The sequence below is a fragment of the Biomphalaria glabrata genome, chromosome 6 (assembly GCF_947242115.1).
Source record: "Biomphalaria glabrata chromosome 6, xgBioGlab47.1, whole genome shotgun sequence".
Taxonomy (NCBI): Eukaryota; Metazoa; Mollusca; class Gastropoda; family Planorbidae; genus Biomphalaria; species Biomphalaria glabrata.
The window spans coordinates 9,895,261-9,919,420 of record NC_074716.1 but is presented as its reverse complement, the minus strand read 5'-3'; the positions used below and the strand labels follow the sequence as shown (position 1 = coordinate 9,919,420).

The 24,160-nt window shown below is 36.3% G+C and overlaps 1 protein-coding gene and 1 long non-coding RNA gene across 4 annotated transcripts in view; one reads left to right on the top strand and one right to left on the bottom strand.

Annotated features, from left to right (window-relative positions):
* LOC129926705 (uncharacterized) overlaps window positions 1-13,604 on the bottom strand; it is a 47,410-nt gene extending 33,806 nt beyond the window's left edge. The window contains exon 1 of the long non-coding RNA XR_008778410.1: window positions 13,468-13,604. This is a non-coding gene — a long non-coding RNA (uncharacterized LOC129926705). The remainder of the gene's footprint in view (window positions 1-13,467) is intronic.
* Window positions 1,020-20,849, top strand: LOC106061934 (uncharacterized). 3 transcript variants are annotated; one of them, XM_056032305.1, is made up of 9 exons: window positions 1,020-1,223; window positions 3,106-3,456; window positions 5,875-6,092; window positions 8,836-9,022; window positions 9,172-9,207; window positions 10,274-12,086; window positions 18,562-18,748; window positions 20,090-20,216; window positions 20,527-20,849. In XM_056032305.1, the coding sequence occupies exons 1-6, from the start codon at window positions 1,181-1,183 to the stop codon at window positions 10,414-10,416; spliced, it is 978 nt and encodes a 325-aa protein (XP_055888280.1). In that variant the 5' UTR covers window positions 1,020-1,180; the 3' UTR covers window positions 10,417-12,086; window positions 18,562-18,748; window positions 20,090-20,216; window positions 20,527-20,849. The 3 variants fall into 3 exon arrangements, with proteins under 3 accessions (XP_055888280.1, XP_055888281.1, XP_055888282.1); XM_056032306.1 differs by lacking the exon at window positions 20,090-20,216; XM_056032307.1 differs by lacking the exons at window positions 10,274-12,086; window positions 18,562-18,748; window positions 20,090-20,216; window positions 20,527-20,849 and adding an exon at window positions 10,048-10,267.
* The last annotated feature ends 3,311 nt before the right edge of the window (window positions 20,850-24,160 follow it).

Sequence of the window (24,160 nt, the reverse complement as noted above, 5' to 3'; positions counted from 1 at the left end):
TTTTCTCGCTGTCTATGGCTTTCTTGGTCACCGTCTCTCTCAAACTAGTGCGGTCTAACGCTATGTCTTCCCAGTGGTCAGTATCAATGTTCACTGATTTAAATCCATTTTTAACGTAACGGAGGTGGGGGCGACCAGTTTTTCTTGAGCCAGTCGAAAGTTGCCCGTACAGAATGATTTTCGGGATGCGATTGTCCTCCATCCGGCGAACATGTCCGAGCCAGGTCAGGCGGCGTTGCCTGAGGACCTTAAGACTAGTTAGTCTAGATCTATTACAAATATAATTGCCTGACTGATCCAAACTAACTGAGACATATTAATTTAAGCGTTGTGTTTTTTTTTAAGTATTGATTTGTACTTCGCTTGTTACGCCATTACAGTTAGTCTAGGACGTTTAGCGACACCCACTTCTATTTACTTTTACTAACCCAACAAAGTTAAAGATGTAACCAAAATATTCCTGGAATCAATGACTAGATAATCACGTGGTCAGTTGAAATCTTGGGAAAATATACATTAACAATAGAAAATTTAACGAAAAATAATGGACCTTATTCACCACGTGAATAAAATTGATAAAACAACTTTTAAAAATGTCACGTGATAACCACGGTTTATTAAAACTAGATCGTAATTTGTATAGAAAAGATATAGAGAATCGCGTGGCTCATATTGTTTGTTTACGATTGGTGAATGAGGTCCTTTGAAAAATCCACGTTGACTTAAAGCGATAAGACTAGATCAAGGGTTCTCAACCTATTGCTGTGTGGGGGGAGGAGGTCGCGGCTGAGAGGGGCATTGTAAAAGGGGTCTCCGAGCTTAAAAGGTTGAGAACCGCTGGACTAGATCAAATCTATATTTACTTTTGTAAGAGTTTGTCCTTCCAGATTTTGTATATAACAAAGATGATAATTTTACATCTCTTATATTGTAAGAAATGCGCATCACTTTAAGAAGTTCATACCGTATACTATTTATAGTTCACACATTAATTTTATATAAATTTACATTGGCCTAAAACCATATATGGCGGCTAATGAACACCTCAATGTTGTAAACATGCCTTTGTCTTAAAAGGTTAATGGTGACGGGAATTATTTACAGAGACACTACAATGTATATCTTCCATTGATACGTTTCGGGCCCTGTTTATTGTGATTATCTGGATTATATATATCGGATGATTTTTAGAAGACTAGTTTTTCTTTTTTTGTTTGGTGTAGGTTAGTGTTTTAATAGATCTACATCTAGAATCTATGAATATGATCTAGATCTAGATCTATTAATTGTTATTTATTCTAATCTTTTTTTTTTTTTTGGTATCTCAACTAGGCTCATCTAGTACTAGCATTTTAAAGATTTTATTGATTTAGTTTACATATAATACAAAGCCAAAAAATCTTTTATTAGGTGTATTTGTATCAATTTCAATTAGCCATGTAATAAAATTAACAATAAATTTAGACTAACAATAGTAAATCTGTGTGATCAGAAATAGTTTTAAAAAAATTGTTTTTGCTTAGCACTCCATCATGCTTTTAGCTTTCTCAATACGCTATGATCCTGTCTAGACCAATTGTCTCAATAGGCTATGATCCTGTCTGGACCAGTTGTCTCAATACGCTATGATCCTGTCTGGACCAGTTGTCTCAATACGCCATGATCCTGTCTAGACCAGTTGTCTCAATACGCTATGATCCTGTCTAGACCAGTTATCTCAATACGCTATGATCCTGTCTAGACCAATTGTCTCAAGACGCTATGATCCTGTCTGGACCAGTTGTCTCAATACGCTATGATCCTGTCTAGACCAGTTGTCTCAAGACGCTATGATCCTGTCTAGACCAGTTGTCTCAATACGCTATGATCCTGTCTGGACCAGTTGTCTCAATACGCCATGATCCTGTCTAGACCAGTTGTCTCAATACGCTACGATCCTGTCTAGACCAGTTATCTCAATACGCTATGATCCTGTCTAGACCAGTTATCTCAATACGCTATGATCCTGTCTAGACCAGTTGTCTCAATACGCTATGATCCTGTCTGGACCAGTTGTCTCAATACGCTATGATCCTGTCTAGACCAGTTGTCTCAATACGCTATGATCCTGTCTAGACCAGTTGTCTCAATACGCTATGATCCTGTCTAGACCAGTTGTCTCAATACGCTATGATCCTGTCTAGACCAGTTGTCTCAATACGCTATGATCCTGTCTAGACCAGTTGTCTCAATACGCTATGATCCTGTCTAGACCAGTTGTCTCTATAGGCTATGATCCTGTCTAGACCAGTTGTCTCAATACGCTATGATCCTGTCTAGACCAGTTGTCTCAATACGCTATGATCCTGTCTAGACCAGTTGGGAAAAAAACGACGTGGCAATGAAGACTTTTTCCGGGGCAACGTTACTGTGAGCTCGAACTTGAGGTCTCAAGCCTCCTCAAGCCAACATACTAACCACTGTACAGGCGAATCGGTTATGAAGTAGAAGGTTTAATAGTTATCAGTTGTCAGCTTCAAACTTTAAATTAGCGACTTAAAAAGTATAAAGGGGTCTAATTCAATTTAAACTATCCCATAAGTCAAGTACAATTTCTTTCCTTGTTCAATACTTAAAAAAAAATAATTACCAAAAGTTAATTAGTAAGTTTACACATTGTTTAATACTTGTTCCACTGATTCTTGTTTTACCAGATTGTATATAATTGTGCGAAATTTCACTTTAACTCTTTCTCTCAGTAATTATTTACCACATTCTGGTGGAGTCAACGTTGGTATCGTCAGTCAGGAGAGAAAGAGTTAATGCAAGATTAGGTGTGGGAGAAATGACATTTACAAACTTACAGACAGACAGACAGACAGAGTGACTTGGTGTAAGCTTTGTAAAAAGATCAAGACGACATTCTGTATTCACAAAATGAATTTCTCTGTGTGAAGTCTCTGTTATACTTCGTTTTTACTTTTTTTAAAAAAAAGAGTGCCCTGTAATGAAAACACGTCTTCAATTGAGACTAAAAAAATCCGTCTTAGTCTTAGTATATGTACGTATGAGCAAGTGACTCTTTCTTTTCTATACACTGATTTGTCTCACATCTTTTAAATCTAGCAACAGTTCACGCGTCTCCTGATCCGAAACACTGGTGCGCCCATGAAAACCAAGATGTCATTTTACCATTCCTGCTCCCGCAACCTGACGAGCAAGGCTTTCTGCAAACAATCGTTATCAAACTTCAACACTTTAAACAAAAGCCAATAGATGTCCTGTCCATTGGTGTCTACGACCTTGCCGTGGTTGTGCATCCCGAATACACGTCACGGCTAAACTACACAGTCAGCGTACTTGAGAACAAGGTGTACGTCATAATCAGCAACGTCACGGTGGATGACGACGGGCTGTATAAATGTTACAGCGGGCTTGAGCCCATAGAGGAATGCGACGTTAAACTTAATGTTTACAGTAAGTTCAAAGTTGTTGTTTTTCCACCTTCGATAAAGCCCTTTTTTTTTTTTTAATTGGACCCAAAGCAGAGGCGTAGTGAGCAAAACATGCCTCATGGGGAAGTTACCACCCCCACCCCACAGATTCCATGAACATCACATACAAATATAGCCTTATAAATTAAAAGTATTTCATTATAATATAATACAAATAATCCTAGAATGTATTACTTAACTGACGCCTCTCTGTGTGTGGCCCCCTGAGAGAGGCGTCCGGGCATCGTTTCCACCTTGTTCCCTTGTTTACTTGCTGCTTAGAAAAAAAATCTTTTCAAAATAAATAAGAAAGATGCAACTCAGTTACATCTTAAGTAAACATAGCTTTAAAAAAAACTTTAAAAATATTAATGTTTAGAAGTTCCTCCTTCTAGATCGAAGCTAAACAAAACTTTATTTCCCTTTAACACGGAGATGGCTGTGACATTAGAGGCACACGTAGGCTGGGATGATAGCAGATTTGTTTCTCCTTATTATTGGGTAATCTCTTTGACTAGTAGCTGCTGTCAAGGTGGGTTTTACGGGTTTATCTAGAGAATGAGACACTGACGTATCCAGGGGGGGGGGGGCGGTAGGGGCGATTTCACCCCGCCCCCACTCGGACGCCCCCCCCCCCCACATACACACACACAATCTGTATACGAATGTATTACTTATGTTTATGATTTATACTAATTATTTACATTTCAACCCATTTTAAATTATTTCGCCCCCCCCCTCTAGTATGTTGGGCGATTTGGTGGGGTCGGGAGGGGGCGATGGCATCAATCCCACCCCTCCCCATAAACATTAAATGTGATGCAGTAAAAAATGACTTTTCTTTAATCTTGATCAAGGGTTTGCAATCATTTTCCGATTTTTATCTCGATTTTTTCTCTATTTCAAATACTTATTTTTGCAAAAACATGGTTTTCCAGCTTTTCATTCATGAATTCTAAATAAAGAGATGGACTTGATGCAGAAGATGACAGTAGTTGTGATCTTGCAAAGACCGTTTTGAGAATCTCTAGTCTGGTAAAACAGAAACAAACTCGCAACTGTATTGTATCAGTGTAGATCACTTTTGTCCCGATCTCTGCCCGTACTCCCGTGCTATTAAAATGTTTCATTTAAGTCTGCAACATGGTGATGGTGACTAAGATATAGAAAAGTAATGTAATGATTAAGAGAAATATCTAGTTGAAGAATATAATTTCAAACTGCTCAAAAAAAAACGAACACATAAAGAATACCTAATCTGACCTAATACTGAGAAATGTAATAACGAACATAAACCTCCAGTCAAAAATCTGCGACCCAAGCACTACAAAACGTCATGGGTAGAGATCTTGGGCTAGCATTTCCTAGTCATGGGAAAAGATCTTGGGCTAGCATTTCCTGTTCATGGGTAGAGATCTTGGGCTATAGCCTTTACTGGTCATGGGTAGAGATCTTGGGCTTTAGCCTTTCCTGGTCATAGGTAGAGATCTTGGGCTTTAGCCTTTCCTGGTCAAGGGTAGAGATCTTGGGCTTTAGCATTTCCTGGTCATGGGTAGAGATCTTGGGCTTTAGCCTTTCCTGGTCATGGGTAGAGATCTTGGGCTTTAGCCTTTCCTGGTCATGGGTAGAGATCTTGGGCTAGCATTTCCTGGTCTTGGGTAGAGATCTTGGGCTTTAGCCTTTCCTGGTCATGGGAAAAGATCTTGGGCTTTAGCCTTTCCTGGTCATGGGAAAAGATCTTGGGCTTTAGCCTTTCCTGGTCATGGGTAGAGATCTTGGGCTTTAGCATTTTCTGGTCATGGGTAGAGATCTTGGGCTTTAGCATTTCCTGGTCATGGGTAGAGATCTTGGGCTTTAGCCTTTCCTGGTCATGGGTAGAGATCTTGGGCTTTAGCCTTTCCTGGTCATGGGTAGAGATCTTGGGCTTTAGCATTTCCTGGTCATGGGTAGAGATCTTGGGATTTAGCCTTTCCTGGTCATGGGTAGAGATCTTGGGCTAGCATTTCATGGTCATGGGTAGAGATCTTGGGCTTTAGCATTTCCTGGTCATGGGTAGAGATCTTGGGCTAGCATTTCATGGTCATGGGTAGAGATCTTGGGCTATAGCCTTTCCTCGTCATAAGTAGAGATCTTGGGCTAGCATTTCATGGTCATGGGTAGAGATCTTGGGCTATAGCCTTTCCTGGTCATAAATAGAGATCTTGGGCTAGCATTTCATGGTCATGGGTAGAGATCTTGGGCTAGCATTTCCTGGTCATGGGAAAAGATCTTGGGCTAGCATTTCCTGGTCATGGGAAAATATCTTGGGCTAGCATTTCCTAGTTAAGGTTGATTATTACGGTATTCCATGTGGGAATGCTTGACAATATCTTTGTATCTCGTGTTGTCTTTCTCCTTGAAGATGATCGCCAGCGTCCCATTATCAACCAAAGTTGGTTGATTTTCCATGGCCAGGACTTCAATGTGACCTGCGAGAACTCCAACTTTGACTTAGGCCAGGAGTACCCTTACATCCGCTTACTTCGGTTGTACAGGCGAGCCATCCCAAACATCCATTCCTTCAACGTGTTCGCAGAAGTGGCCAATTACAATGTCCAAAAGGACGAGAGGAAAGTATGGGTAGGTTCTGTATGCTATTATTGTGATGTTAATTAGCGATTCAAATTTTGCCAAGTGATTGGTTTTCCTGGTTGATTCACGCAACCCTCTTCATGCTATTATTGTAATGTTAATTAGCGATTCAAATTCTGCCAAGTGATTGATTTTCCTGGTTGATTCACGCTGCCCTCTCCATGCTATTATTGTTATGTTAATTAGCGATTCAAATTCTGCCAAGTGATTGGTTTTCCTGGTTGATTCACGCTGCCCTCTCCATGCTAGTATTGTAATGTTAATTAGCGATTCAAATTTTGCCAAGTGATTGGTTTTCCTGGTTGATTCACGCTGCCCTCTCCATGCTATTATTGTAATGTTAATTAGCGATTCAAATTTTGCCAAGTGATTGGTTTTCCTGGTTGATTCACGCTGCCCTCTCCATGCTATTATTGTAATGTTAATTAGCGATTCAAATTTTGCCAATTGATTGGTTTTCCTGGTTGATTCACGCTGCCCTCTCCATGCTATTATTGTAATGTTAATTAGCGATTCAAATTTTGCCAATTGATTGGTTTTCCTGGTTGATTCACGCAGCACTCTCCATGCTCTAATTACAAAAGTAGAAAGACGACTTACAAAAGTACGTTCAGTGCTACCTCCGTTTGGGTTTGTTTGTATTCGACACCGTGGAAGCGCTTAACAATATATATATATACACTAGACATATGTTACTCGCGACCCGCGGGTCTTTATTTTCGCATTACTGTCGATATAGTCACTGAGAGTGTTTTGTAAACAATTAAACGAAATAATAATGTAATAAGTAAAGCGAATGTGTCAATGTAAAAATAATGTGAATGAAGCTATCAAATCAAAACAGCTAATAGGCTTAAATCCATTTTTTTTCAAATTAAAACATTTGATTGTAGGCTTACATATATTTGATTAAAATTTGAGATGAATAGACTTAATTTTGTATGTTCATGTGTTACAGTATAAAGTAGATCTTTAGGTAGACATAGATCTAAATCTACACTAATCTTGAGTTAAAAATTGGCTTTTATAGAGTTCATTCTGTGTTGCGCATGCGTGACCTTTTTTTCATGAATGAATATAGGCCTATCTCAACACGGCTACGCAGCTTTATTTAGCGAACATCGAACGAATGTATTAAAAATGCTTTAGAAAAACAAATTTGAATGTTAATTTGATTAAAATATCAAATGAATGGACAATAATTAGTATGTTTATGTGTTAAAGCGTAACACTATCTTTGCGAAAAGAAGTTTTATCATCTTAGAGTTCAATAAGAGTTTTAGACCTAGGCCTAGGAATAGACTCAGTAGAGAGATGTGTTAATCACTATTAATGTGCAACCATTTGGTAATGTCTAATGAAAGGATGTTCGCCAGGATATCTGTAGTCACAGATATCAGGTACTAAAAAATTCTTTTGAAACACAAAATTGAAGGTTAATTTTATTATATAATGAAATCAATGGATCTTCTTTTGTATTTTCATGTGTCAAAGTAAAAAACTATCTGCGCAAAGAGTATTTATTAAAATTAAATCTAGGTCTAAATCCTTTCGATTTTTTTTCATGTCAACGTTGTAGACATGGCCTAGATCCATAAAATACTATAGCTGTAATAGAGTCGGACAACTTTATTTTTTTTTTAGTGTCTTAAGTTTGTTTTAGGTCTAGAATACATACACTACGGTCTAAGTTAGTACCCAAGGAACATTCCTGCCTAGTTTTATCAAGATTGGTCAAGCGGTTTTGATGTCTATAAGTAACATACATACATACATACATACATACACCTCACATTCTACTTCATAGTATAGATTACTACGTATTTCTGAATCTTCTGGCTAAATGTATTAGTATGTACACAAATAAAAACACAGGAAAGAACTTGACGACTAAACTCTCAGCTTCATATAACTTTAATGACTATTAACTCTAACAATTCGTCACTGTAACATGTAGCGTAGAAGACTGTACAATATATGTCAGTTTACAGTTAGCTTCGTTGCAATTCATCTCTTCACTTCGTTGCAATTCATCTCTTCTCAACTTGCATCGAGCCGTATTCCACAGAACAGACCAACGACACAATTCCCTGTGTCGCTCCAGGTCTCCCAAAGCTGGACCAAGTCGTACTCAAGTCGACCGAATCAGAGCCGCACACGTCTTACATCAACTGTATCGACTGTAACGGCTCAAGTCCACTGTAGTTCGCTGTATAGACTTTAACGACAGTAGTCCACTCCAGTTAACTCTACCCTAGTTAACTTGCATCGAGTCGTACACATTTCTCTTCCACTAGAGTCGCACACGTCTTACATCGTCTGTATCGACTGTAACGGCTCACTCACGACTGACTTTCACATTAAATCTCTGGCTTATATAGAGTCCTTAATCGATCCTCCAAAGTTCCACAAACACTGCTAGTATCCTCTGGAATAACACATGAGGAAACGTCTCATCCTGTCTTTGTTTATACATGTAGATTCCAGACAACATTGGCTGCAATGTCATCTTGCCGGGGGTCACAAGTTGTGACCTCTATCTGTCACTGGACATTGCTAGTACCTTCTGGAATAACACGTAAGGACACGTCACATCCTGTCTTTGTTGATACATGTACATTCCAGAGAATACCCGCTGCTGTGTTATTTCGCCGGGGTCATACATTGACCTCTTCCTGTCACTGGTCATTTGTAACAATATATTATGTAAATTTATTTTTTTTTCTTCTAGATTCAGAACTATGAGGGCGATTGGTCTTACGAACACGATCAAGCTAAACCTCGAATCACACTAATGGTCAAAGGAGCAGGACTAAAGGATTCTGGGGAGTATGGTTGCGAGGCCGTTACTTCCATGTCAGAAAAAAGTCACGTTTTGATGACATTTTACAGCCTAGTAGAGCTGGTAAATGTTAGAGGTAAGTAGTTGACCATCGAAGAGGTATTTTAATTTGAAAATAAAACCAACGTTAGAGGTATTTTAGTAGGAAAATAAAAGTCAATGTTACATTATCTTATCTTATAAAATATAGACGTTACTTCCATTGGGTCTACTTTACTTCAACAGCTTACTACCATCCAATGGACATGACAGAGTGTCAAGGTAATGTACATACACATTTCAGCTTGTAAAAATGTTTTACATGTTTCGGATGTTCTTTCAGAGTTGAAGATAATTACTTCCTAGTCCAAACCTCCCGCAGGACGACGGGGGATGGGAGCGAGCAGGGTTTGAACACTGGACCATCGATAAATCTGAACGACAATCCAGCGCGCAAACCGCACGACCAGGCAGCTTCTGTCCTCTACATATAAACACAATGTAAAAACCCATATTGGCTCCTTGTTGATATGCCTTGAGTGTGTACTGGTATCAGACATTTGTAAATTGTGCGCACGGTCGACATGTGCCAATAAGGGAAACGATATTCTTTAGTATTCACAGATATGGTTACATTTGAGAGTTTATTCTTCTTGCATCATTGTCGACGCTATTCCTCCATCACGCATTCTCCGATCAAGTTGATACTTTAAACAAGTATTTATTGTACCAAACAAAACATGAATAGACAAAAAAAAAGAACCAATTATCTTAATTAATATTAATAATAATATATATGGCTCCTTTTGTCTCGAAAGGCAATGGATGCGCCCAAGTGAGTCACTGGTTTTGGCTTAATCTTGAGACGGGGCAGAATCTGGTGTGGCTAATCAAGCCAATTCTAGAACGGCAGACTAATATCGAATAAGGGAAATGACTTGTACATTATTGATAGATGTAGTTTTAAGGGCAAAGTTCTTCCCCTTTAGATAAGCTTTGGTGTGTTTTTTTTTTATAGAATCTTTACCGGTCTGCTTGTGTTTTATTTTTTCCATGGCTTCCATTCAATTCTTTATGTACTTTAACTTACTAATCATTATTTTATTTATTTTGTATTTGTAGCTTAAGGAGAACTACGTGGGTAGGCTTGACACTACTGCATCTTGTAACATGACAAGGAAAAGCGATAATGATTGTGTTTCAAAAACCTCGGATAAAAACAAGATCCTAGGGTTTTATGAAATTGTCTACTGTACCTTAGCAACCACTTCTCTGTTCAATATACCTTCTTAGAAGTGTTTGATCAACACAATTTTTATTTTTTTCCTCTAATCATATTTCTCTACAGATCCTTCCGTTAAGGCAATGGCGGGGTTTGGACGTAACGGTTCAACCCAGACATGCTACGAGTGCCAACTACTGATGATAGGTCTGATGTGGGCTTCAGTTTTATTACCATATCTGAAACCTCGTTTTGGCGGGGCTATATGATGGGAATACAAGTGAATGTTTTGTAAGGTGATATCAAAGTAGATCTTCACAGAAAAAAAGTGAAAAATACCCGAACATGAATCATTTATGTTTCCATTAATTGCATGTCTAAAAGCAAAGTGTTATACATCAGAGAAGAAAAGGATGAAAGAATGTATGTGTATGTAATTTATGTCTAAGAATGTGTATGCAAAATATGTCTACGAATGTGTATGCACTTTATGTCCAAGAATGTGTTTGCGACTTATGTCTAAGAATGTGTATGCAAAATATGTCTAAGAATATGTATGCAACTTATGTCTAAGACTGTGTATGCAAATTATGTCTACGTATGTGTATGCAACTTATGTCTACGTATGTGTATGCAACTTATGTCTACGTATGTGTATGCAACTTATGTCTACGTATGTGTATGCAACTTATGTCTAAAAAGGTGCATACAACTTATTATGATCTTGTTTATAGTGCAGCTAAATATGCACTGTTGCACTGTTGACAACAGACTTGCTATGTTCAAAACTGGGCTAGTTTTGGAATGTATGAAGTATTGTTAGAGGAGAATTGTAATAGATATTTTCTTTGTGCTTATTTTAATGTGTGAACGATCTGGACACTTCGTTAACTTTCAATTTCACATTGATCCAAATTTACATCTTTCTAAACTGCCGGTTTTTAGGTGAAGTGAAAACAACATGTTATTTGTTCTATCCGTGTTGCTAATGCTTATATAGTGCAGAACCAACAACGTTAGAGCTATGAAAACTGCAACCTTGACCTTTTCCACGTCCTTGTGTTGACGAAATAGAAAAAAAAGAAGAAAATGTGAAAGAAAACAGGATATAGAATGGATACAATTTGTTCCAGGCAGGTTACTTTAGTAGGGACATGGGTGTCAACACTGGGGGAGAAGAGGTGTGGGAATAAAGTAAATAGGAGGGGAGGCAGAGGTGCCCCGGGCGCCACCCTCAGGGGGCGTCACACCCAGAGCGGCGCCAAAAAAAAAGTATTTTATATATTTTTGTTAAGTAATACATTTTAAGGTTATTTGGTTATTATTATTAAATACTTTGTTTATTTATAAGCCTATATTTTTTACGAGATGCACAGTTTTCTCACCACGCCTCTGAGGGGAGGTACGTGTATCAATGCGCCACACACAAAACCAAATTAAATAAATGTTAAAAAATTCATGAAAATGTAAGGTATTTATCTTTAGTTCTGAAGATCACAAGCTGTAGTGTTTTGTCTGGACCCAGCGTGATGTCAACATTGTATGTTTGAATTAAAATACTTCCCATTTCATTGGCTAATTGTGTGAATTTTGCTCTATTTATAGAGTGATGCTTGGATTTATTTTGATAGCCGAGTTATGTCTGAGATCATATTTCATACTGTCACGTCTGAGATCATATTTCAGACTGTCACGTCTGTTCTGTGTTGGTGTTAGGGTTTATGATGCTACTTCTGTTTACTTCAATAAAGCAGCGACTGTAACCTAGTCCTAGATATTTGTTTCGTTGTTTCATTTACAGCGTGTTAGCACGCGCAACAATTACTTCCAACTTTTTCAATTCCTTCGCAAACACTTTCGCCTTAGTCAAAACCTCGAACTGAAAATGTTACACTTTTATTTGAATCTGAAATCATGCACATCGTAGAATGATGGATGGGTAAGTTGTTAGAGCGTTTAGCTAATGACGCGAATGTCTTTGGTTCAATCCTCATTGTTTATATGAGCTAAACAGTTTTATGAAGTAAGAACAGGGTTCTTTTTTATTATTCAGCCATCTTGGCTTCAAGTATACCTTGAGGGCAAGGAGGGCGTAACTCTTTATAACACAACATAAAACTAAAAGGGAGATAACATATAATAAGATTACATGAAGAATAAAGGAACGTTGCATGAATCCATCCACAACCAAGCTGGCCAATATTTCTACTTTATTTGTAGTTTAAAATGACAAAAAATAATCTCAATGTTTAGTTTACAATGTTTTACAGTGCATTTAGCTAAGGTTTGGAACTTTCGCTTCACATTGACCTCAGACAACATGCTTCACTGCAGTAAATAGGAACATTAAGAACTATCTATTCGAGACGATGTAGAATAAGTTTATTATTTTAAAGGAAAGAATTGCACATTTACAGTCATGCTGTAAGATTTATATCCCTTTTTCTATAGCAAACAATTTTTTTTAATTACCGCTAATTAATTAATGGGATTGGTTGTTTGGGCCGATGAATATTTTTTATGAGTTTCAACTTGATTTCAAAGTGAAAGAAATAATGTGTACACAATGTGTACCGAACACACTAACAGCTAGGCGCAGTGAGTTGATTTTAGTTTTGGTAAGATAGTGTCTTGATTCATGATCTCTTTGTGTTCGGTTGTGTGTTTAATAAATGAAGTGCCTGTTTGATGATTGAGATCAAGTCTCGGCTGGTACAAAGACTGAATGTTTCGTCTTGTCTTTAAACATTAATATGTCTCTTATACCGTTTAGATGACAGTATGTCCTAGTGACTAAGACAACATAAAAAAAAACGGACTGGAAAAAAAAATACTTATAGCATTTATATAGCGTTACTTTCGTGCTTATAACATGCTTCGAGCGCTATGGTCCAGTGGGGGGGGGAGGGGTATCTGGGAGAAGGTTTTTCCATGCTGCCTTTAGGTGCTTGGGTGTCGAACCTCGAGCCCCCTTCCTAGGTAGTCAAGACTAGACGAATTCAAGCATTGGGATAACAGATATCTTTTGTTTTATCAGCAATGTTTTAATAGTGTTGTAATCACTTTAGAATCTGTATAGACACTTCGCCCAATAAACAGTTTTTCCAAAAGTTATACCAAAACAGATCTGTTCGTAGGTGAAGATAGTCAACCATGAAGAAGATGATGATTCTATCACATCCAATAAGCCCAGTTCATGACGAACCATATCTTCAAACCAGTTTTTTTTTTTTATTATTTTTGAATATTAACAATGTGACTGTTACAACTTCTCTATTATATACCTACTTATAACTCGATAGAAACTACTTCATACATACGTCTAGGTGTCCCTGGGTTCAGCTGAAGTGACGAACAAAACAATTGAACAATTTGATCATAAGACAGAAACTTTAATGAACTTTATGGCACATAATCACACGCTGGTCTCTCCCTCTTACAACTAATACACTTCCAGTATTCGCGCAAATGTAAAAATAGATTATACACACACACATTCATCCGTGACGGTGATATTAATAATTAGTACGCTAGGCAGCCAAACAACCACGTGGACAGCACATTCGCCCGGACTATTTTGTTAGGAGCGAGGTAGGACTGAAATTGTTGAGGGGTCTGAACCTTTTTTTTTTATTTTGACACTTCTTATTCATTCTTCCTTTTACCTGTTTTACCTCTGACTGAATCCGATTAAAAACATATGAACATATGGTACATTTATGTCTATAACAATGGAAAGAATATACTCCACAGGTAAGTAAACGTGAACGAATAAGAAACCTTTTCTTTTCCACCAGAATTAATGACAACGTATCTCTCATGCATCAATTAAGCCGCACCTTTACCTATGCAGACATACCTACCTTTCCACAGTATGCGGATATAAAGTCCATGCTAGATCTACTCGAGAAAATAGAATTAACATACGTATAGTTAACCTTTGCTGGATCAAGTTCAACAAAGGACGTTTGGGACACGGGATCTTCATTGGCTACAGAACAAACAAAAAAGACAAACAATTAACGCTAAATAAGGTTTAGTTAACTTATTTGTCTGGCAGTGTTATCTACATGTTTTTGTATTTTTCTATAAAGTTGTTCTACCATGCAGCAGTAAATCTTTGTCATTTTTTTTTAGTTTTAGATCTCCTTTTGATCTAGATTCTAGATCTAACATTAGACTTACTATTAAACTTAGTAGTCTCTAAATTCTTCTAGATTTACAATTTAGATTTAAATATAGTAATATAGTAATAGCATTAGAAAACCTAAAGATACGTCATTAGATCTATAACATTATTAGAATCTTATAATTCTAGATTATTTTACTTCTAGTTCTAGACCTTGAGTCATTCATATGTTCTAGCAAGTAAATCTAAATCTATTTCTGCAATATAGACAATACGACTGGATCTATAGGAGCCTAATGACTATTAGACTTTATATATATATATAAATATTGTTACAAATGACCAGTGACAGGAAGAGGTTAACGTGTGACCCCGACGAGATAACACAGCAGCGGATGTTCTCTGGAATGTACATGTATAAACAAAGACAGGATGTGACGTGTCCTTACGTGTTATTCCAGAATGTACTAGCAATGTCCAGTGAAAGATAGAGGTCACAACTTGTGACCCCGGCAAGATGACACTGCAGCCGATGTTTTCTGGAATCTACATGTATGAACAAAGACAGGATGTGACGTTCCCTCACGTGTTATTCCAGAGGATACTAGCCATGTTTGTGCAACTTTGGACAAGCGATTAGGGACTCTATATAAGCCAGAGAGTTAATGTGAAAGTCAGTCGTGAATGAGTCGTCGGTACTGTTGTCTACTGTGCGAGACAGTAGAAGAGAGATGAGTACGACTCGATGCAAGTTAACTAGGGTAGAGTTAACTGGAGTGGACTACTGTCGTTAAAGTCTATACAGCGAACTACAGTGGGCTTGAGCCGTTACAGTCGATACAGTCGATGTAAGACGTGTGCGGCTCTGATTTGGTAGACTTGAGTACGACTTGGTTCAGCTTTGGGAGACCTGGAGCGACACTGGGAAGTATGTCGTTGGTCTGTTCTGTGGAATACTGCTCGATGCAAGTTGAGAAGAGATGAATAGCAACGAAGTGAAGGGATGAAATGCAACGAAGTATAGCTAACTGTAAACTGACAGATATTGTACAGTCTTCTACGCTACATGTTACAGTAATAAATTGTTAGAGTTAATAGTCATTAAAGTTATATGAAACTGAAAGTTTAGTCGTCAAGTTCTTTGCTGTGTTTTTATTTGTGTGCTAACTAATACATCTAGCCAGAAGATTCAGAAATAAATAACAATATATATATATATATATATATATATTGGATGGCTGCCTGGTCGTGCGGTTTGCGTACTGGACTGTCGTTCAGATTTATCGATGGTCGAGGGTTCAAACCCTGCCCGCTCCCATCCCCCGTCATCCTGCGGGAGGTTTGGACAAGGAAGTAAATTATCTTTAACTCTGAAGGAACATCCGAAACATGTAAAAACACTTTACAAAAAACACACACACACACACACATATATATATATATATATATATATATATATATATATATATATATATATATATATATAACCAGTAGTTAAGGCAATTGAGCTCACCGAATAGATTTTGATCGAACTATTGATTTCAAGCAAAGGATATACTTACGATACTACAAGTTTTCTTAGTGTTATTTTATGCTATTTTTATCAAACTGTCATTGTTATTAACCCAAGACCTTGGAGGGTAAGCTTCAGACGCTATTTCAGATCTATCTGACTAAAACTGTGGTGAACGTAAAATTTTAAGCACAATTGAGAGTCATTAAAAACACTGGAATAATGTAAAATAAAGGTCTCTAAAAGCCCTTAAAGCCTAACAAAGAAAACAAGTTTTGTTGATGCTAAATCTGTTTTTAATTTTTATAATCTTACATTTTAATAATATTTAAATAAATGTCTTAAACAAGGAAATTTTCATATACCATCAACAATCATTTTACTTTTACAGTTATGTATTAGTCAACGAATGTAAAAAAAAAAAATAAACATAGTATTTTTGTTTTGGATGGGTAAATGATGACACTCTTAGTTAACCGCACCGGGCCACACCGAGCCTAGTGACGCTACTGGTTTATTATCATTAAACGACGCATTACAAGCTCCCACTATATAAACAAGTCACTGAAGCAGGAAATCATAACACAAAGTATCATTGGAGCAAACAATTTTCTTCCTTATAAGGTTTTATATACGATAGAGATATACCTATTAACAATCTGAAGGATACAGTAGTTTCTATAAGGGAATAATATTCGCAACAAAAAATGGGAGCTTTGAAGTAAGTTACAGGTTTATATTCTTTTTTTGTTCTTTAAGTGATTTCTCCACTATATAGCGTTCCATTAAGGGATTTTTTTTCTGCTGTTTACCTTCTTATCTTCAATAATACAGACGTTACTTTAAAAAAGATGATTACGTCCTACGCGTCATGCATATTAACTAATGAATAATATTTTGCTAAGTCACTGGTATTCCTGGCTAGCTCAGGCAACTCATTCCATGCTGTTTACATTTTCCACTTATAAATAGTCCATTTAGAACAAAGTAAGTCATATATAGTATTTGTTATCGCAAAAAAAAAATCTAAACTGTTTTATCTGCTATGAGGTAGATATATATATATATATATATATATATATATATATATATATATATATATATATATATATATATATATATATATATATATATATATATATAGATAGATAGATAGATAGATAGATAGATAGATCTAGCTTTAAAATTGTTACTGTTTAATTAAAGGTCTATCATTGATAACTACGCACTAGTGACCAGCACCGCTTACGTGTAAAAATGTAACACTGGGAAGAGTTGTGTAGATGTGGTTATATTGGCTCAGGGGTGTTTGAATTTACCTAGATCTCGCAATGTCTTTTATACACAAATGTTTGCAGCATCCATTTTATTAATTACTCAATCTCAGGAATTAATTTGTAAACAATGCAAACGATTTTTCAATAACTAAAATGCAAATAATTAAATGTAACGATACTAGTAAATGGCGTAGTTCTTTTTTTGAAGTAACACCCGGACTTGCGTTCCTTTTTCATTTTAAGGTCAAAGGGAGGCAACAAATAGAAAATATTGATAATTTAGGTTAATAGTTTTGCTTCAGCTCAAATTGTTTGTGAAAACCGGGAAGGGAGGTAATGCAATAACTAAAGGAATATGTGCTATACAATTTGAAGTAGTTAACAACTGACAGAGAGAGGGCATGGCAGACGACACCTCCTATGATGAATGTGTTTTGAAAGAAGTAGACTTCAAGTGAGCTGAGGTATAGTGTGGCAAGTACGTACGAGATTGTAGTAGGATACAATTTTATTGTATGGGTTATGTTCATTTAGAACAAATAGAATTACTAGGTGTTGTGGCTATATAACTGTATCACTACTAACACTATACTGTGCTAATACAATATTTCACAACAAGCTTCTTCGCATAAATTTTATTAATAAACATAACATAGTTCGAACTTCAATAGTGGAGTAGCTCGTGAAGCCCACATAGACTATGGAAAACCACATTAAAAAAATAATCCTGAACAGTTTAAACAAAATCTAGATCTCAATCACTCTGGCATTATGTGCATAACTTGATGCCTATGGTCTCTCGTTTCTTCTCCCTTCTATAACTTCTATAACTTTAATAACTTCTATAACTTCTATAACTAACTCTCAATCAAATCCTTGTCCCGATCGCCTTCCATGCAGAACGTAACATTCATAAAGAGTGTGGTCTCTTGTTTCTACGTCCTCGATGCAGTGGCGACACCGTGTGTCGTAATTCTCTCGAAACCGTCCGAAGTAAGCACCTGTTGGATAGTGAAAGCTGATAGCAGGCCAACAAGTGTAAGTTGTGTGGAGGTACAACCCAACACCTCAACACTGGCAAACAATGTTTTCATCCTTGTATATAAACACACTAGTTCATAAAATAATTAAAATATTCTTTACAAGTCTAACCTTTTTTACTTCTCCGATTTATTTGTTTATTTATTAGCTCTCTTACTGATTCTAACGGGGCATAATAGCATCGACATTACATTCTTTAAATATCGCTTTTGAAATAGTGTCCACATTGTCAATACAGGCCTCCAGCATAACAAAGTTATTTCTAAGGTAGTTTAGTCAGCCTGTGCCCATTATGGAACGAAGGAACATTCGAAGGAAGTTTTCGAGGGCCCTAAGAGGTCGTTTTATCCAGCACCCAAGTCTCAGAGCAATACAAAAGTGTGGTGAGAACCACTGCTTATAGGCAATGTCAACCTATGCATTGTTTTTTAGGATTAATGATTTTTTTCTACAGGTTAACACTGCTGTCGTTGATGTTACTGACTGTGGTCAGTGGGCATCCCAGATTCCGAAACCTTATTCCCAATGGCGATCAAGTTATCTATTTGAATCGACCTTGGCCTGGAGTTGGACACACCAATCGGGGCGGAGGTGGAGAACTGAATCCATTTGGTGTTGATTTCAGAAACAACAATTTCCAAGTAAGTTGAATGATACTATTGTTTTTTTTTTTTGGTCAAAAGTAGTGTCCCTGTGGTGGACAATTGAATGATATTTCCGTGGTATTTAGTCTCGGACTCTAGTCCGTAATTTTTTTGAAGATTAGAGCCTACAGGAACAACCGATAAGATTAATTGTATACCTAATGATTACAACCAGCTGAACTAAAAAGAAATTGTGGCTCTCATTCAGGTCATCGTAAAAGGGTCTTAACATTGACATATCGTCATAAGAAACAATCTCTACTCTTGCCGTTCTGCTTAGTTTTGGATGTTCCAGTAATAAATGTTACAAATATGCAAAGAATTATTGACCGCTAATAACAACATAAATAAAAAACATATGATACACAGTACACGTCGATTGAGCATTGTACAATACCATCGAGTAAAGCCGAGGATACTTGTAGTAATGATATTAATTTAAACTTATGTAACCAAATTTAAATCATCAAATGAATAAACACACAATATATCAAGTATGAATCCAATAACACACTAGAAATCGAAATAGATTAATCAAGAATTTAAATCTGTCAAACGTCAAAAAAAAAATATATATCTCCTCTATTTTACTATCCCAAACAATGTTGGTACTAAAAGTTGCCGAGAAGTCTGGCTACTGAATCTCCTTGCTTCTCTTGATTTATTTAGCACAAAGACACATCATCAATTATATAATGTGCGTAAAAAATAATTAGGTTACTCTGTACTCTATAAAACCTTGATCTATTTTGGTTTTAAATGAAATAACATGCTTTGATAAGACCTACTTTGTTCTGATGACATGAGCCTATTGTTTCAGATATGACTGATATGATTTTCCAAGAAGACTTTACTAGCTTGGCTAGTGATGACATGACTTATTCGGGTCTGATATCATGACCTACTTGACTCTAATGTCATGACCTACTTGATTTTAAAGACAAGACCTACTTGGTTTTGATAAAATGACCTACTTGGTTCTGACAACTTGACCTATCTGATTCTAATGACATGCCCTTCTTGATTCTGATGACCTGACCTACTTTATTTTAATTATATAACTTTTTTTTATAACATGACCTACTTAGTTTTGACAACTTGACCTATCTGATTCTGACATGACCTACTTGGTTCTTATGACATGAACTACTTGATATTGATCAAATAAACTTTTTTTTATTCTGATGATGAAATGATCTACTTGATTAATAATGACATTAACTTATTGACTCTGATGACATGACATATATGGATTCTTTCTACTCTAATAAAAATTTTAATACATAAGATAGATAATTTCAAATGTAAATGGATGTACTATTTCAAACGTATCCACAGTGGACTCGGGAGTTATGTCTCAGAGATTCGGACGGCGACGGTCGTTCCAATGGAAGAGAACTTGGAGACCCCAACTGTGTCTGGAGAGTAGGTCAACCTAACCCACCTGGACCTGTTACTCACCCTGGTAGGAATTTTTTCTTACAAGTGTATAAATAGATGTATTGAAACACCTGAGGCGGAAATAATAGAATGTATTCAATATGGGCACAAATAAAATTAAAAATTTGTTTACAAATCTTATTCCATAAATATGCTCCCTGTTTACAATTCATTAAGAAGAAATTAGAATAGACGCATTATGGAGCCATGAAATTTATAACAATATTCACATTTGACTGGAGTTTCACCATTAGCAAATTCATTGAATGTACAGACATCAGATTAAGCCTTAATTTCACTGCATCACAGAAAGTTATTTTTCTTTGTTTTTGCAGGGTTTAGAGATTAGAAACTCGACACTGAAAGTTTTAAGACGATGGATGTATGAACATGGAGCTGTGATCATCTAGGCTGTGACAATCTCTTCCAAAATAATCATATTCAATATATCATTATCAAGTAGTTTAAACTACAATACTTACATATACTGTGTTTGAATATTTTCTATATGTGTATTATTTTCTACAGCTTTCATTATGTCGTTTTGTATTGATATATTAACACAACTTGTTTTGAACTTATTTATACCCATTGTGTATTCTCTTTATACAGTCATTTAAAAACATTTGATCAAAATAAATGACGGCTTATTAAATAATTTAAACATTTAATGTCATTGAAAGTCCTAACTCAAAGCTTCTCTCAAAGCCATCAGCATTGACCCAGCCACCTGGGAGACAGAAGCACATGACAGAGCGTCATAGCGTCGCGAAAACTGGTGCACAAATTGCTGAGGACAAGAGAACAGCGCTGACAGAAGAAAAGCGTCAGAGACAAAAGGCCAATGACACTAGATCCAGCTGGAATAACCTGCCCGGGCTCACATAAGTCTTACTAGCCACATAAGAAGGCACAAAACCCCAGTGCAAAACCCTCAGCCTCCCCCCCCCCCTCATGACAAAACTTGTCATCATCGAACCACAATGGACGAACTATATAAAGTCATAACTGTTAAACTTATTTTTTTTTCTTCAAAGTATTATATATTTATTACCATTAAATACTGTTTTTATTCTTGAAAGATCTACTGACATTTCAAGGTTTGTTGGAAGATAAAGTCTGTAAAAACATGCATTTAATTAAAAATAATAAAAAGAATATGATCTCCAATAGAAAGTACCTATAGTCTGATAATTTAACGTTGCTCCAACAAGGTAATGCCAATGGCTAGTATCATCCTCTCTCATTCTTCTGTTACCGTCCACGATTTGAAAGTATACCGGAATAACACTACTAGGGCCTTCTTTAAATAACTGGAAGCCCTAGGTGAAGTACATGTGTTTGCCCCAAATGAAATGAAAAATAATAATTTAAAAAAAAAACAGAGAAAAATAAAACAAAACACAGTTTATTTAAAACTTCACTCCGACAATAAAATCGGGCACAAGTTTAGAATTTTTCTTTTAAAAATTTTGTTGAGTCTTGTGCGAGGCCCCTATACCTAGGGCCGGCTCTGCTCAAACATTGGAAACTAAAAATACTGAGAATCATCAGAGTACATTTGAGACCTTAAGAAACAAAATAGACCTACAGAATATTTATTACAGAATAAAGAAAAGGACAGTTTAACTTTTTTTATATAAGTTATAAGTTAACTATCTCTCCTATACAAACTAAACGAACATAAGGACACACTAGACTTTCTATTTCTAGCTTTTAAATGTTACCTTTGGACAATCCCTGACCTATCCTTGTCAGTCTGGCTGTGACTGTGACCTGAGGTCAAAGCTTATTCTCCTAAACATCCTTTAACACGACATAACCATTAGTTAAATACGAAGTTCAAAGTTCATTCCTAGAGAAGGTTGTACTTACTACTGATATAGCATTAACAGACAATCCTTTAAAATATAATAAAAGTTGGATCTTCCATTTTCTTGATGACTTTGAGAATAAATTGAAGATGTGTTTCAAAATGTTGAATCAAACTGTGTGGCCAAAACAATGGCCTCCTTTCTTTCAGCATCTAATTTCATGACATGCACTTATAAATCATTACAAACTCTCATTCATAACAGTGGAGTTATTATTAAGCTTAAAATGAGAGTCAGAATTTAAACCTACATTCGGATCTGGCACACAGTGTCCTTCACTTGAGACCACGCACGATAGAAAAATTAGAATCATCGGACCTCATTCACCAATCGGAAACGGTACATCTTTCGAAACGTAAAATGCCACAGACTTAACGGAAACAGAGACTATGTCTTATCTAGCTGACAGTCACTCTAACATCAAACATGCTCATGTTGTTAAGCAGTGTCGAAGTGGGATAAATAATGTGTACAAAATTTGTACCAGACAGACAGACAGACCGACGAAGTGAGTTGGTATATCTCTTTGTGTTCGGCTTTGTGTTTATTAAATGAAGTGCTTGTTTTTTTTTAAGCTTGAGATGAAGTTAACTTTCTGTTTCTATGTTTGCAAGAGTGTTGCCACTAACGTTCAACTCAAACGATGTCAACGAAAACAGACTGTTACGTATTAATGGTATTCTTAACTATTTATAGTCATTATAGACACTTCACCAGTAAATAGTTCTAATTAAAGCCATGCATGAGAAGTTGGCCATTCATGAGCCACTTTGTTCATAGGTCAAGCTAGTCATTCCCTAAGTAGATGATCATTAAACCACAGCAGTTAGGCCCAGCTCATAATGAACCATTCCGCTAAGGAGGGGCTTGTTAGCCATTGCTATTGGTGGCTACCCACCTAGGAGAAGGAAAACTCTGAATCCAAACTGCCTTGCAGCTATACCCAATCACGGTAAAGGTTTCGGGAGTCAACCCTGAAAAAAAAAACAGGAGCCGGCGACCATTAGGCATTTTACAGCACTTAGTGCTACACCTTGGCAGAGCCGCTGACACCAAAGTGTAAAAGCACTTGCCGTTCCTTTGGATACAGCTGCGTGGAGAGAGGAAACAGATGTCTATGTTTTTTTTTTACTATTTAAACCAGCGTCCGTACGTATAGCATGCTCTATGCGCTATTGTCCAATGTAGAAACCAGTTTGGAGAGGTTTGCTTTTTCAACGGTCGTTGTTTTGTTTTTTTACAAAGCTAATCTCAACTCACTCTGTCTGTCAGTCTGGTAAAGATTGTGTACATGTTATTTCTCTCAGATCAATCTGAAATTTTGCTTAATTATTTCTTTTCATACCAAAACAAGAATCTATAAAATAGAAAATTAACCAGTTAGTTAATTAACGATTGGTATTTAATTATTTTGTTTGGTATCTCGTAAAAGGGAAAGTAATTTTACTTGACTGATAATGTGATATATGTTGAATTAGCCCCCTTTATTGTTTGCAGAAAGAAAAGTTTATAACTATAAAAACTATGTTTCATAAACAGATCACCCAGATACCACATTCTTTCTCCCTCCCCCCTTTCCAACTGGTGTTAAGCCATTCAGCGCATTGAGAAAGCTTAAGGCATTAAACACAAACAATGGGTAAAAATATTTGTAATCGCACATATTTGAAAACCTTTACAGATTTTATTACATGGCTGATTCAAACTAATTAATACAACAGCACTCAATATAAGCATTTTTTAAAGTATTTTTTTTTCTTCAAGTTGCTTTGAACTTGTGGTCTCAAGCCTCCATACTGAGTTATTCAAGTACTTTATAAAAATGTAAGGTTTTATTGACTATTGTTAGTTTAAAATGTTAAGCGAACTACTTAATTCTTTACATATTGCATAGTACATTACTATTTTCTACATAAAACAAAAACAATTATATACGACTAACTAATTAATAGTTATTCAATCTTTTTATTGATTCATGTGTTGTCATTGACAATGAATAATTGTGCCAAGTTTCAAATTGACCTGAGATTGGGAGGTGGGAGAAATAACGTGTAAATGTTTCTACCCAGACGAATAGAAGGTGGGAGTTAAATAT

Coding starts and splice junctions, on each gene's coding strand:
- LOC106061934 (XM_056032306.1), top strand. CDS start 1,181: ATGATTTTTAGAAGACTAGTTTTTCTTTTTTTGTTTGGTGTAG. Junction 6,093..8,835: donor AGGACGAGAGGAAAGTATGG/GTAGGTTCTGTA, acceptor TTTTTCTTCTAG/ATTCAGAACTATGAGGGCGA. Junction 9,208..10,273: donor GGACATGACAGAGTGTCAAG/GTAATGTACATA, acceptor ATTTCTCTACAG/ATCCTTCCGTTAAGGCAATG.